At 42.9% G+C, this 16,591-nt stretch overlaps 1 protein-coding gene across 1 annotated transcript; it reads right to left on the minus strand.

The window, feature by feature from the left end:
* Positions 1-2,367: 2,367 nt before the first annotated feature.
* Positions 2,368-12,557, minus strand: LOC118933466 (putative nuclear envelope pore membrane protein POM 121B). Its single transcript, XM_057487949.1, has 4 exons — positions 12,447-12,557; positions 12,195-12,297; positions 4,062-4,331; positions 2,368-2,729 (listed from the first exon to the last, which is right to left on the minus strand). The coding sequence occupies exons 1-4, from the start codon at positions 12,477-12,479 to the stop codon at positions 2,368-2,370; spliced, it is 768 nt and encodes a 255-aa protein (XP_057343932.1). The 5' UTR covers positions 12,480-12,557.
* Between the last annotated feature and the right edge of the window lie 4,034 nt (positions 12,558-16,591).

The raw sequence follows: 16,591 nt of genomic DNA on the forward strand, positions 1-16,591 counted from the left end.
AATTTCAGATTGTGTAAGCGCTGTGAAAAAATAAAACTAGGTAAGAAGGTAGAGAGTGACGTGGGTTGGTGGAGGGCCAGGGTGGCTAGAAGAGGCCTCTGAGCTGAGGACACAGTATCTGAGTTGAATGTGAATGAGCTAGAGAGGTGAATATCTAGGGAAAGAGCATTCCAGAGAGAGGGAAAAACTAGATACTTTTAAAGAAATAGGATTGTATGAGAGAGATTGATTTACTGTTTATTCCACCACTACTTCATTGTTCTTTCCCTGCTTTACCATACATTATAAATGTATTTCTATGTTGGCACCTTGTCTCTTTCAGTCCTTTAATAGCTGCATATTATTCCATAATATTGATATACTATTACTTAGCTAATCATTTCCCTGTTGATGGACATTTAGGTTGTTTCAAGTTCGGAGCTACTGCATGTTACAGTCAGTATAATAAATTTGCATGACTCCCTACTTATATAATTCCACTGAAACTTCTTGGGACAGTGTGAAAAATCATTTATTAGGCATTTGAGATAATTCTAATATTTCTTTAAATATGGCCAATTTACACAAAAAGATAAGAGCTATTAGTGAAGCTCATGTATTCTCAGCCACAGCTCCTTAAGTTGCTAATTCTTTCCTGGCTACCCTGCGACCATATACTACCCATACTGCTTGTTTTCCCTTTTTTATAAATTTCAGAATGTCAGCATTAATTATACTCTCCCTTCTACTCCTTTTCCCAGTGTTCATCCAACTGCTGAGCAAAAGAATACAAACAACCCATTTGAAATTGAAGATGCTTCAATTAGCTGCAAAAAATAAAAAAGGGGGAGATGGCGCAGGCCATGCTGCTCATGCTGTTTGACAAGGTCCAGGCACGAGGAGGAATCCTGAAAACAGGAAACCTCATAGCTGGCCCCTGCTAATTCCCGCACTTATTTTTGCAGTTATGATGTTGGTGATTGGGCTCATACATGGGAAATCTTATGTACTTAAGACTTACTCATCTTTAGTAAATAACATAACCCAAAATATTGACCAAAGCAGCAATTCCAGAAATGAAAGCAGTGTTATGGGACCAACAACTGTTCCAGGCATACTGCCACAAATAAGTGAGGCAGAACAACCTAGGCCTCTCTTAAAACTAGATGCAGTTTGTCCTCCCCTTTGTAACAATTCAAAAACGACTAACCAGGATTTCTTTAGAATATTGGCAGAGAAGGAGTTATGGGAACCCAGGCCATGGAAAAACCCATTCTCCCAAGAAACTTATATGAAACAGCAAAATAATAAAGATTAATAGCCCCACTGCCCAGGGCCCCCCTTATGTTGCTTATAATAATAGAAGACACCTCTGGTAACCCCCTCATGGGAAGAATTTATGAGCAAAATTAAATTTATATTTACAAGTATCCCATATATAAAAGTTTATGATAAATTTATAAAATATTACTATATTAATAGTAAGGTAGTAAGAGCAGATTTAGTGTTATTATATAAAGGATAAAGAGGACTGCAAGGCCCTAGAGCCTGTAGATGGAGGAGGAAAGGTGTAAACATCTGAAATTGTGGAATGAATATTATAATAAGGTGTTTTTATTGTATTCATAGGAATGGGTGATAGGAGTACCGTCCCTAGATTTTAGATGTAGGCCTCAACCCACATGTGTAGGATAGGATTTAATTAATAATATAGTTACATTTAATAACCAAAAGACATATAGCTTGCATATTATATAACCAGTTTAAACTTTATATAGACTTAGACACATACCTTGGACACATATCTAAAAGTCTATATAATCTGACACGCTTAAAGTAAAAATCATAGCCTACATGCTTAACCCACATGCTGCCTTATGCCATTTTCTGTTTAGCACCTAGTACGTAGCTTACATGAATTACTAATCACAATAGACTAGGGGAAAGTTAAAAATTAAATGTTAAACGGCAAGTATAAGAAGAAATAATGATATTTACTTAAGCTTAATAAGCTGAAATTATGTAAACTGACAGAAAAAGGATGGTATTATTCATGATTAAAAAAATGTTCAACACTTGTTCACCATGTAAGAACTTGTTAGTTATGCTTCAGAAGATTGGAGACTGTTGAGAATTAGGCTTGGGGTTGATGAATGATTGTGCATTGAGTCCCCTATACAGAATTTTATTGTTGTTAACAACCATTTGATCAATAAATATGAGAGATGCTCTCTCAAAAAAAAAAAAGTTCAATATAATGTAAACCTTTAAAAGATATAAAAATAAAGACCATGCTGCTTGATGTCAAATGTTACAACTTTAATTGGGTGTTTCGTCTCCTCATTCATCTCACTCACCGATGTTGTCCTTTCCTTCATGACCCACACCTCAGCTGGAGCTGGACTCCAGCACCGAGCTGATTCCAAATATGACGTGCAAACACAGACGTGTTCTGAGGCGTGCTGGCCACATGGAAGGCAAACGGTGTGTTCTGGCCAGCTGCACCCAGGGAGTTCTTACAGAAGCCTCCCCAGAAAGGGGCCATGCCACCAGTCCTCCCAGTCTGTCCTCCCCAAATCCAAACGCCCCAGTGGTGGAGCTGCTGTGGGGGACAGCCACACTCATTCGAAAGCCCCCACTGTGAGCAGGGCCTGCGCCAGACATGAAGGGCAATGAGGTGGTGCCAAACACTGAGCAACTGCTCCCACTGCCGGTGGTCTGGGTCATAGCTCTGAAGCCCAAGGTGGTGGCTGCAAAAGAGGAGGAAACAATATCATTTCAGTCCAGTAAGGATGGCTACCATCCAAAAGACAAACAACAACAAATGTTGGCAAGGTTGCGGAGAAAGGAGAACCCTACTACACTGCTGGTGGGAATATAAATTATATCAACCATTGTGGAAAGCAGTATGGAGGTTCCTCAAAAAGTTCAAAATAGAAATACGATTTGACACAGGAATTCAACTTCTAGAAATTTACCCTAAGAGTATAGCAGCCCAGTTGGAAAAAGACAGATGCACCCCTATGTTTATGGAAGCACTATTTATAATAGCCAAGAAATGGAAGCAACCTAAGTGTCCATCAGTAGATGAATGGATAAAGAAGATGTGGTATATATACACAATGGAATATTATTCAGCCATAAGAAGAAAACAAATCCTACCATTTGCAACAACATGGATGGAGCTAGAGGGTATTATGCTCAGTGAAATAAGCCAGGCAGAGAAAGACAAGTACCAAATGATTTCACTCATATGTGGAATATAAGAACAAAGAAAAACTGAAGGAAGAAAAGAGCAGCAGAATTACAGAACCCAAAAATGGACTAACAGTTACCAAAGGGAAAGGGACTGAGGAGGATGGGTGGGAAGGGATGGATAAGAGTGGGGAAAAAGAAAGGGTACATTATGATTAGCATGTATAATGTGTGTGGGGGCACAGGAAGGGCTGAGCAACACAGAGAAGACAAGTAGTGATTCTACAGCATCTTACTACGCTGATAGACAGTGACTCTAATGGGGTTTCTGCGGGGAACTTGGGGAAGGGGGAGCCAAGTAAACATAATGTTCTTCAGATAATTGTAGATGGATACCAAAAAAAAAAAACTTTTTAAAAGGCCGTGAATGACCTTCCTTTCTGCCTGTCTCTTACTGTCATTTTATCCCACTTTCCTTTTTAAACCTCTAGCCACACCTGGCTCTTCTATGGTCATGAAAGCATAAGCTCATCTCTGCCTTCGGGCCTTTGCTCCTGTGCCTGCAATGTCCTCAGCCCCAGCTTCTGTCCCTGCTCCCAACTCTGGAATGGTGGCCATGGCCTCAGTTTGCTATTGTCTCAGAAAGGCTGCTGCTGACTACCTAAATAGCTTCTCTGGTCATGATTTACACTGCAACATGAGGCAGTTTAGAAATAACTTCTGTGAGAACATACATATCTTCACCACAGCGTACAGATAGAAAAGTGGAGACTGTGTCAGCACTTAAAACAGCGCCTGGCACTGCAGACCGAGCACATTCCAAATCTCACCTGCAATCGCAGATGTGTTCTGAGGCGTGCTGGCCACATGGAAGGGAGAGGGTGTGCTCTGGCCAGCTGCACCTAGGGAGTTCTGATGAAAGCCACCCCAGAAAGAGTTCTTGCCAGAAGTTCTCACACTCTGCTCTGCACGAAAGCCAAACGCCCCAGTGGTGGAGCTGCTGTGGGGGGCAGTCATGCTCATCCCAAAGCCCCTACTGCCAGAGGGGACTGCTGAAATGCCGGACGTGAAGGGTGATGAGGTGGTGCTGCCAAACACCAAGCTACTGGTCCCGCTGCTGGTGTTCAGGGTCATAGCTTCAAAGGCTGAGGTGATGGCTGCAAAAAAGGAGGAAACATGGATCATTGTCTAACCCCATACAAAAAAGTAAATTCAAAATGGATCAAAGACCTGAATGTAAGTCATGAAACCATAAAACTCTTAAACAAAAACAGGCAAAAATCTCTTGGACATAAACATGGGAGACATCTTCATGAACGTATCTCCCCAGACAAGGGAAACAAAAGCAAAAATGAACCATGGGACTATATCAAACTTAAAAGCTTCTGTACAGTAAAGAACACCATCAACAGAACAAGAGGACATCCTACAGTATGGGAGAATATATTCATAAATGACAGATCTGACAAAGGGTTGACATCAAAATATATAAAGAGCAAACACAGCTCAACAAACAAAAAGCAAATAATCCAATTAAAAAATGGGCAGGGGAGTTGAACAGACAGTTCTCCAAAGAAGAAATTCAGATGGCCAGTAGACACATGAAAAGATGCGCCACATCGCTTGTCATTAGAGAAATGCAAATTAAAACCACAATGAGATATCACCTCACACCAGTAAGGATGGCCGCCATCCAAAACACAAGCAACAACAAATGTTGGCGAGGTTGTGGAGAAAGGGGAACCCTCCTACGATGTTCGTGGGAATGTAAAATCATTCAACTATTGTGGAAAGCAATATGGAACTTCCTCAAAAAACTCAAAATAGAAATACCATTTGAACCAGGAATTCCACTCCTAGGAATTTACTCTAAGAATGCAGCAGCCCAGTTTGAAAAAGACAGATGCACCCCTATGTTTATCGCAGCACTATTTACAACAGCCAAGAAATGGAAACAACCTACATGTCCATCAGTAGATGAATGGATAAAAAAGATGTGATACATATGCACAATGGAATATAATTCAGCCATGAGAAGAAAACAAATCCTAACATTTGCAACAACATGGATGGAGCTAGAGGGTATTATGCTCAGTGAAATAAGCCAGGTGGAGAAAGACAAGTACCAAATGATTTCACTCATCTCTGAAGTATAAGAACAAAGGGAAAACTGAAGGAAAAAAACAGCAGCAGAATCACAGAACCCAAGAATGGACTAACAGTTACAAAGGGAAAGGGACTGAGGAGGATGGGTGGGAAGGGAGGGATAAGGGCAGGGAAAAAGAAAGGGGGCATTAGGATTTGCATGTATAATGTGGGGGGAACGGGGAGGGCGAGGCTACACACAGAAGACAAGTAGTGACTCTACAGCATCTTACAACGCTGATGGACAGTGACTCTAATGGGGTTTGTGTGGGGTACTTGGTGAAGGAGGGAGCCAAATAAACATAATGATCTTTAAGGTAATTACAGACTGATACCAAAAAAAAATTTTTTTAAAGGCCGTGAATCATCTTCCTTTCTGCCTGTCTCCTAATGTCATTTTATCTCACTTTCCTTTTTAAACCTCTAGCCACAACTGGCTCTTCTCTGCTCATGAAAATATAAGCTCATCTCTGCCTTTGGGCCTTTGCTCCTGTGCATACAAGGTTCTCAACTCCAACTGCCATCCATGCTCCCAACTCTGGAACTGGGGCCATGGCCTCAGTTTGCTACTTTCTCTGAAAGGCTGCCACTGTCTAACTAAATAGCTCCTCCGGTCATGAGTTACACTGCTATCTGATGCTGTTTACGGATAACTTCTGTGATAACATCTAAATCTTCACCAGAGCATACAGCTCCAAAAGCAGAGACTGTGTCAGCACTTAAATCAGCACTTTGCACTGCAGACTGAGGCCATTCCAAATCTCACCTGCAATCCCAGATGTGTCCTGAGGCATGCTGGCCACGTGGAAGGGAGAGGGTGTGCTCTGGTCAGCTGCATCCAGGGAGTTGTGATGCAAGCGTCCCAAGAAAGGGTTCTTGCCACCAGATCTCCCACACTCTCCTGCCGCAAAGTGGAGCACCCCAGTGGTGGAGCTGCTGTGGGGGGCAGCCATGCTCATTCCAAAGCCCCCACTGCCAGTGGGGCCTGCTGACACCCAGGACGTGAAGGGCAATGAGATGGTGCTGCCAAACAGTGATGTATTTGTCCTGCAGTTGGTGGTCTGGGTCACAGCTCCAAAGCCTGAGGTGATGGCTGCAAAAAAGGAGGAAACATGGATCATTGTCTAACCCCATACACAAAAGTAAATTCAGAATGGATTAAAGACCTGAATGTAAGCCATGAAACTATAAAACTCGTAGAAAAAAACGGGCGAAAATATCTTGGACATAAACGTGAGTGACTTCTTCGTGAACATCTCTCTCCAGGCAAGGGAAAGAAAAGCAAAAATGAACAAATGGAACTATATCAAGCTTAAAAGCTTCTGTACAGTAAAGGACACCATCAATAGAACAAAAGGGCATCCTACAGTACGGGAGAATATATTCATATATGACAGATCCAACAAAGGGTTGACATCCAAAATATATAAAGAGCTAACACAACACAACAAACAAAAAGCACACAATCCAATTAAAAAATGGGAAAGGGAGCTGAACAGACAGTTTCTCCAAAGAAGAAATTCACATGGCCAATAGACACATGAAAAGATGCACCACATCACTTGTCATCAGAGAAATGCAAATTAAAACCACAATGAGATATCACCTCACACCAGTAAGGATCGCCACCATCCAAAACACAAACAACAACAAATGTTGGTGAGGTTGTGGAGAAAGGGGAACCCTCCTACACTGTTGGTGGGAATGTAAATTCATTCAACCATTGTGGAAAGCAATATGGAGGTTCCTCAAAAAGCTCAAAATAGAAATACCATTTGACCCAGGAATACCGCTCCTAGGAATTTACCCTAAGAATACAGCAGCCCATTTTGAAAAAGACAGATGTACCCCTATGATTATCGCAGCACTCCTTATTTACAACAGCCAAGAAATGAAACAACCTACATGTCTATCAGTAGATGAATGCATGCACAATGGAATATAATTAAGCCATAAAAAGAAAACAAATCCTAACATTTGCAACAACATGGATGGAGCTAGAGGGTATTATGCTCAGTGAAATAAGCGAGGTGGAGAAAGACAAGTACCAAATAATTTCACTCATCTCTGGAGTATAAGAGCAAAGGAAAAACTGAAGGAACGAAACAGCAGCAGAATCACAGAACCCAAGAATGGGCTAACAATTACAAGGGGAAAGGGACTGAGGAGGATGGGTGGGAAGGGAGGGATAAGGGCAGGGAAAAAGAAAGCGGACATTATGATTGGAATGTACAATGTGCGGGGACACAGGGACGGCTAGGCTACACAGAGAAGACAAGTAGTGATTTTACAGCATCTTACTATGCTGATGGACAGTGACTCTAATGGGGTATGAGTGGGGTAGTTGGTGAAGGGGGGAGCCAAGTAAACATAATGTTCCTCAGGTAATTGTAGATTGATACAAAAAAAAAAACACATTTTAAAAGGCCGTGAATCATCTTCCTTTCTGCCTGTCTCTTAATGTCATTTTATCCCATCTTCCTTTTTAAACCTCTAGCCACCCTGGCTCTTCTCTGCTCACAAAAATATAAACTCGTCTCTGCCTTTGTGCCTTTGCTCCTGTGCCTGCAACGTCCTCAACCCCAGCTGCTGTCCCTGCTCCCAATTCTGGAATTGCAGCCATCACCTCAGTTTCCTATTGTCTCAGAAAGGCTGCCGCTGACTACCTAAATAGCTCCTCTGGTCATGAGTTACACTGCTACCTGACGCTGTTTACAATTAACATCTGTCTCTTCACCACAGCGTAGAGCTCCAAGAGTGTAGACTGTGTTGGCACTTAAAACAGCACCTGGCTCTGCAGACCGTGCCCATTCCAAATCTCACCTGCAAGCACAGACGTGTTCTTAGGTGTGTTGGCCATGTAGACGGCAAACAGTGTGCTCTGGCCAGCTGCACCAAGGGAGTTCTGACTCACGCATCCCCAGAAAGGGGCTGTGGTACCAGTTCTCCCACTCTGTCCTGCTACAAAGCCAAATGCCCCAGTGGTGTAGCTGCTGTGGGGGGCTGACATGCTCATCACAAAGTCCCCACGGTCAGCAGGGCCTGCTGACAGCCCAGATGTGAAGTGTGATGAGGTTGTACTGCTACTGCTGCTGGTGGTCTGGGTCGTAGGTCCGAAGTCTGAGGTGGTGGCTGCAAAAGAGGAGGAAATGAGGATCATTGTCTAACCCTATACACAAAAGTATATTCGAAATTAATCAAAGACCTGAATGTAAGCCATGAAACCATAAAACTCTTAGAAAAAAACAAAAGCAAAAGTCTCTTGGAAATAAACGTGAGTGACTTCTTCATGAACATATCTCCCCCGGCAAGGGAAACAAAAGCAAAAATGAACAAATAGGACTATATCAAGCTGAAAAGCTTTTGTACAGGGAAGGACACCATCAATAGAACAAAAAGGCATCCTACAGTATGGGAGAATATATTCATAAATGACAGATCTAATAAAGGGTTGACATCAACAATGTATAAAGAGCTCACACACCTCAACAAACAAAAAGCAAATAATCAAATTAAAAAATGGGCAGAGGAGCTGAACAGACAGTTCTCCAAAGAAGAAATTCAGATGGCCAACAGACACATGAAAAATGTGCCACATCTCTAGTCATCAGAGAAATGCAAATTAAAACCACAATGAGATATCACCTCACACCAGTAAGGATGGCCACCATCGAAAAGACAAACAACAACAAATGCTGGTGAGGTTGTGGAGAAAGGGGAACCCTCCTACACTGCTGGTGGGAATGTAAATTAGTTCAACCATTGTGGAAAGCAGTATGGAGGTTCCTCAAAATGCTCAAAATAGAAATACCATTTGACCCATGAATACCACCTCTAGGAATTTACCCTAAGAATGCAGCAGCCCAATTTTAAAAAGACAGATGCACCCCTATGTTTATCGCAGCACTATTTACAATAGCCAAGAAATGGAAGGAACCTAAGTGTCCATCAGCAGATGAATGGATAAAGAAGATGTGGTACATATACACAATGGAATATTATTCAGCCATAAGAAGAAAACAAATCCTACCATTTGCAACAACATGGATGGAGCTAGAGGGTATTATGCTCAGTGAAATAAGCCAGGTGGAGAAAGACAAGTACCAAATGATTTCACTCATCTCTGGAACAAAGGAAAAACAGAAGGAACAAAACAGCATCAGAATCACAGAACCCAAGAAAGGACAACAGCTACCAAATAGAAAGGGACTGGGGAAGATAGGTGGAAAGGGAGGGAGAAGGGGTGGAAGAAGAAAGGGGGCCTTATGATTAACATGTATAATGTGGGGGTCATGGGGAGTGCTGTGCAACACAGAGAAGACAAGTAGTGATTTTGCAGCATCTTACTACGCTGATGAACAGTGACTAATGGGGTATGTGGGGGGGACTTGGTGAAGGGGGGAGTCTAGTAAACATAATGTTCCTCAAGTAATTGTAGATTAATGATACCACAAAATAAAAAAATTGGAGGAAACAGCTGAGGTGCTGCCAAAGGCTGGCTGGGTGCTGGAGATGGTGCCAAAAAGAGAGGCTGCGGGTTTCAACCCAGGAAAACCTGACCACACAGTGCTGCCAAAGGCTGGCTGGGGTGGGGCCTGGGCTGCTGAGCTTCCAAAAGGAGAGGAGCTGGTGAAGCTGGGGGCCAGTGCTGGCTGGCAGTCCCCATCTGCTGTCCGTCAGTGGCCCCGAACGTGTGCTGTGGGGTGACTCCGGGATAGGATGGGACGGGGGGCCTGGTTCCAGAACCAAAGGGAACGTTGAAGGCTGGGGTGGTAGTGCTGCTAAATGTCAGTGCAGGCTGGCTCGGGGTGATGGGGGTGGAGGTCGTGAGGGTGCCACTGAAGCCACCGAAACTGGCGGTGCTGCTGCCAGCTGTCTGGATGGCACCGGGCAGGGACTGGCTGAAGGTGATGGCTGTTGTTGGAGCAGGCGTGGCCAGAGCCTGCCAAACTGGAGTATGGAGCCCATGGCTGGGCAGAGCTGGCAGCAGAGGCAAGGGGGGACCCAAAGAGGACAGGCTGCGCAGTGGAAGCAGTGGGGCTGGTCATGCTGCTCACAGTGCTGGTCACACTGCTCACACCAAAGCCAAAGACAGGCTTCTGGGCAGAGTCTGCGGCTGTGCCGGTGGTGGTCCCCCAAGCCGCTGCTGAGGGGACACTGACACTGGCCGGGCCAGGGAACAGAGGGGTATTCATGCTAGTGCCTGAAGTAGTTGTCTGACTGAAGGAAGAAGGAGTTGACAAGGGCAAAGATGTAGGTAGCTCTGTGCTGCTAAAAACAGGACTGAAAGTGAGGGGCAGTCTGCTGGTAGTTGGGGTGTGGGCAGAGCTGGAAGATGCCTCCATTGTGACTTGGGAACGGCTGGATGGCACAGGACCCTCCTTCCCACTTTTAGGTGGAGCCACAAAGATGGGCTTGAACATGGGATGTGCTGAAGACACAGCATGAGCTGCCGAGGCAGAAAGGTTAGCAGGTGGTCTGTTCAGCGTTCCAAAGAGAACACTGGGCTTCAGGGAGGGGCCTGGGGCAGGCGGGGCCTGGGGTTTGGCAGATGTCTCAGCCTGAGAGGCTGGAGGTGACTTGGTGGCATCACTGGCTAGTATTGCGGGAGAGGCAGGGGTCAGCCCCGAGAAAGGGGCTGTGTATCTGGAGTCTGGGGAGGGGCCAAGGAGGGGCCCTGGCTTTGAAGAGCCAAGAGAACCCAGAAGGCCAGGTGTCTGCAGGGGCAAACAGGCCATGGGCGTGGCTGTTAGGCAGGGAAATACATATGAGTGGGATGGAAAGAGTACAGGGTCAGCAAAGCCCCCTAGAAAGGACTCGGTTAACCAGTTAAATCTAGAAATCCAGAAAAGATTCAGAGTTAGTGAGTTAATCAGTTAAAGCTCAAAAGGTCAAGAGAAACTTGGCCTTGAAGGTTTGAATATTCCCCAGATAAAAGTATCTGAGCACAGCCCATGTCTTCATTGTGTCCATTAGATCATTGTATGATTTACTCTAGCCTGCTAAAAGGCCCACCTATAAACGGCAAAGTAAAGACAGGGAGATCCCACCTTAAAGCCAAAATTGTATTTAAAAAAAAAACTGGGAAGTTTCAGAAGAAAGATTCTTAACATACTCTTTAGCAAACAAATAACTCTGCCCACCTTGGAGGAAAGGCAGACAGTCTTGATAAGCTAATTTTGCAGAATTACGTAGAGAACTGATGAGTAACTTAACGTCTCATCAAAGATATTTGAGACCACCTAACAAGTCCACACATTAGCCCTCTGTCACATTCCTGAAAAATCCTTAAAAGGGGGAACCCCCAACCTTTCACTGTGCTCCTATGTGAGGTCACCCACACTTTCTAAGGGCATAACCTTTTAACTTTAAACTCCCTCTTTTCAACCTTTCAGGGTGCTGCACTCCTCTCTCTGAGGTCACCTGCACTTCCTAAGTGCATAACTTCAACTCTTCCCAACCTTTCAGGGCACTCCTCTCTCTGAAGTCACCCACACTTTCTAAGTGTGTGACCTTTTAATCTTAAACTCTTTCTCTCCAACCTTTCAGGGCACTCCTCCCTCTCTGAGGTCACCTGCACTTCTTTCTGGCTAAGTAACTTTAAATAAAACTTTTACTCTGCTTCACTACTGTGTCTCTGCTCTTCAATTCTTTGTCATGGTGGGGACAACAATGGAGTAAAATACACAATGCCTCCCACCCAACATTGCCACTGCAGCAGATTCTAGGAAGAAGAACAGAAAATGTCAACTATGGTATCTCAAACGTGATGGTATTTGGTGCTCTAGAAGCCTTGCTGGGCCAGGGATTCAGGAGTCAACAAATATGACTCTGGGAACCGTCTCTGGAGTGTGAAATTAACCCATATTCCTTACCAGTCTTATCCTCGAAGATCCTCTTCAGCCACTGTGACTGAGCTTCCTTCTCCTGGTAATACTCTTCGACCTTGATTGAGTGGCTGATCCAGGGAGCTGGAGGCTACCAAGAGAAAAAGGAGAAGCCAAGCCAGTCAGAAGGAAGTGAAAGAAACTTGTACTGACCCTTCCATTCCTGAGACGCAGGGGAGCCAGAATGGGGTGGGCAGGGGTGGGTGGACAGACCATACCAAGATCAGCGGGATCCCTCACCTGGAGGGCACCAGGGGAAACTTGCGTCTGCATGGCTGGGAGCTGCTGGGTGTCACTGGAGAATCCCAGGAGTTCTGCTCCCTACATGTGGTTGTATCTGCAAATAAAGTATCAGACTTACTTTCTTTCTTCCTGCTTTCTTCCAGAAATGGAGAGGTTTGTCTATCCAGCCTAGTTTTTAATACTGAACTTTCACTAGGTGTCTCTGAGATTCTATCTTCTATGGTTTGGGTGCTTGGATGGTGTTGGCAAGATTATTTCTAACAGTCAAGACGACATGAAGTGGTCATTGCTCCAAATGCGTGCACATGGTTGCTTACTGGACAGAAATTGCCTGGTCTGCTCAGATTCCCCCACCTAGGCTTACCTTACCCCAAATCCCCCAGGTGGCCTGGGCTATGCTATACAAGTCTGGGCAACCTTTCTCCCTTACCAGACCATAAACCCCGGACAGGAACATCTCTCTCTGTAACTACCAAGCCCCACACAAATCAAGGCTCAGTACGTGTTTCCGGTGGGTTGTGGTCCATGTGCCCTCCATACACTACCACCAACACATGCCACGCGTTCATCAACTTACCCTATTCTCCCTGGGACTCCTTGTCTACCGGCGGAGCAAAAGAGCCAGATCCCTGAGGACCGTCCTCTTCTCTGTAGGAGGAAGAGGCACAATTAAGTTTAGAAAAGCACTGGATAACTTCTTACACTCTCCTAACTACCAACTGACCAAAGTCTAGAACAACCATGACTAAGATCTCAGTGTGTCAAGACAACAAAAAGAAGCAAAGAAAATTCCTAAAGAAATGAAGGGAGGCAGTTCACAGAAGCCATAGAGACACCTTTGTCTTAAAACAAGCAGAAAACAATCTTCAGAACCTTACATACAACCTACCAAGTTTCTGAGAGTCTTAGTCACACCTCTATCTCTAAGAAAGCGGCATTCTAGTCGGGCACCTAGGGGGTCAGCTGGGGTCTAGAATGTGAAGCCTGCTGCCCACCCCCATCAGTCACTCTGTTCACTCTTTCCCGTGCAAGCCCTTCCCCTTACGCCCCAGCCCCTCATGCTGCAGCATGAGGGGAAGCAGAGGCCGGTGTGGTCACACTGTGTGATGACTGCAAGAGACGAGAGCGATTCAGGGCAGCACCGTCTCTGCCCTTTAGATGTGAACCATTTTCATTCTCCAAATTGGCGTCTCAGAAAGCCTAAGAGCCAAGTAAATTTCCCTCCTTCCCCACCCTCTCATTAATCCACACAGCAAATCACTGATTACCTTATTTTCTTTTCTGGCCTAATTACAGTTGCCATGATGTACATTTCATCCCATGACTTATTTATTTTATAACTGAAAGTTTGAACCTTTTCACTCCCTTCACCCATTTTGCCCCCCACATCTGGCAACCACCAATCTAGTCTATCTATGGGCTCTTTTTTTTTTGACTTTTTAAGATTCCACACAGAAGTGAGGTCATACGGTATTTGTCCTTTGTTTCCCCTAAATACCTAGCACTTTTCTCCTCCTTATATTCCTCTTTGCAGATGCAGTACATACAATTTTTTCAGTAACTGCTTATATTCTTGCCTATATTATTCGGCAATTGTGGACTTGTACCTTCCTCACATTTATTATGTGAAGCATCCTTTGTAAACTGGCATCCCATTAAAGAAATAAATTAGTTATTGATGAAGAGAACCTTCATAAACAGAATGCTGTAGAAACACATCATAAATTTTTTCTCCTTAGCTCATTTGAAAAGCATTAAAATAAATGACAAAAAACTTACTAAATGTTTATGACTTTGGTTTATGCACATGGGATAATGGGATGAATGACTAATCCATCACTTGGCCCTTACTGCATTTAATTGGTCCGGGTCACTGTATACTGTATGGGAAATACCTTACCTCCTTTTCTTTTTCTGAGGACAAAGTAAAATGAACAGTAACAGGAAATGGTTATCTTAAATTCAGGGTTGATGTAAATGGAGAGAAAAATAAAGTTAATGTAGAAAACAAACCAGGTGCACCTACAGCCAGCAGCCACTCTGAGCTCTGACTGCCTGTACAGACCATGTCAGTTTTGGGCCATGCTTGCTTCCTTCCATCATTGCTATCCTATTTCATCTGTGACATTACATCAATGATATCCTGAGTAGGCAACTGTTACAGAGAGAGGTATACAGGGTTTAGGCAGCAAGACTCATAGACTCACATTCTTATTTTCAGGAAATACTTCATATTCATATGTCTAAATTATGCAGCATTGAAAAAAATATAAAATCACTATTAGTTGTTCATAACACAAATTTGACAACTAGAGTGTTTCCTTGATTGGAGCTCCACAGTGATAGGTTATGTGGAATAGCAATTCTGTTGATTTCTTTTAATTTTTAAATTTCACCTTCAGGGAGGTATAACTGACATATAAGATGGTAAGATATTTAAAATGTATATTGTGGGGAATTGATACATGTATGCATGGTGAAAGAATTCCCCCCAACTAGTTAATGAACACATATATCACCTCCCATAGTTATTTATTTTTTATATGGTGAGAACATTTAAGTTTTACCCTTAGCAAATTTTACTTATATAATACAGTGTCATGTTTTTTTATATCATAATAACCATGTTTTTGCATTAGATCCTCAGCTTATTCATCTTATAGCTGAAACTTTCTTTCTTTTTATCAGCCTCTCCCTGTTCCCCCACCTCCTAGCCCCTGGCCACTTTTGAACTATGTTTCTATGAGTTTTACATTTATTTTTAGATTCCACATATAAGTGATACCATAAAGTGTTTGTCTTTCTCTGCTTGCTTATTTCTCTCAGCATAAATGTCCTTAAGTGTCATTCATGTTCTTACAAATGGCAGGATTTCCTTATTTTTCATGGCTAAGTAATATTCCACTGTGTGTGTGTGTGTGTGCGTGTGTGTGTGTGTGTGATATGTGCTTTATCCATTTGTCTGTTGGACACTTAGGTTGTTTACATATCCTGGCTATAGTGAATAATCAGAAGTTTTGTTTTTAACAGAAGAAATCCCATGGTTGTGGTTTGATAGACATTCATTAACTGCTATAACAAATTATATAATAAAAATTTATTGGGCAAAATAAAATATTTTGGGCAATAAAGGTGGCAGTGGATTACAATCTTTCACCCAGATTTAAAAGGCTGGCTTCCAGCAGCCTGCTCCAGGAGCGACGTGGACATTGACCAGGGTCAGTTTGGTGTGTTGGATACCTGGGTTCTAGTTGCAGTTAGCAACTAGTTGACTGTGTCAGTTATCAAAAAGTAATTTAAACTCTCCTGGATTCAGCTTTCTTGACTATAAAATGAGAGGGTTTTCCAGATTAGTGGCTTTGAGGCGGTCTTGAGTAAAGATTCAGTACTTCCACATCCTACAATGGACACCCCAAAGTCAAGAGCAAGGAGGGGAGGAGGCCCAAAGAAATGGGTCTCCAAGACCTCTGAGAAACATTGCTCTTATTTGTTGGGCTTTTTTTTTGGGGAAAAAATTTCTCTGCTTAAAAAAAGAGTTGGAAAAACTTCCAGCCAAGATGATAACTAGATCTCCTTCCAGTCTTTTCATTCCACACTTTGAAGTAATAGAAATAACTTGCAAAATGTATTAAAAATGTGTATAATTTAAAAAAGAAATGCCTTTAGAGCAACACATATTCTTTTCCATTGGAGTCTTGGAATATTATATATGACCGTCATTAATGGTGCACACTGTAGATGAAGAGAAGGCAATTTGGTGGTTAAATTGACATTCTCTTGGCTAATTGCTGCATATGGTATTTATCTCTGTGAATCTAATGAAGTCAATCAGGCTACCCTTAAAGTGATGCAGATTGAATGTGGTGCATATAAACAGTTCTCTCAGTTGAAGATGTCCCTATCTTGAATCAATTTCACTAATTTAATTGGAAACAATTGGTTTTGTTAATCACAATTTCCAATATAGTGTTTTCATAGTCTGATTTTTTAAATGTTAAATTTCCGTGAAGGTGTTTTAAAACAATATATTTTTTAAAAGTTTATAGAAATGATGAGGGTAGAGAAAAAATTAAAATGAAGACTTAGCAAAAGGAAATTAAAATATGCCTAGGGAACACATTAGAGGCATGGCAGTTTATTCA

The sequence above is a fragment of the Manis pentadactyla genome, chromosome 10, assembly GCF_030020395.1.
Source record: "Manis pentadactyla isolate mManPen7 chromosome 10, mManPen7.hap1, whole genome shotgun sequence".
NCBI classification, from domain to species: Eukaryota; Metazoa; Chordata; class Mammalia; order Pholidota; family Manidae; genus Manis; species Manis pentadactyla.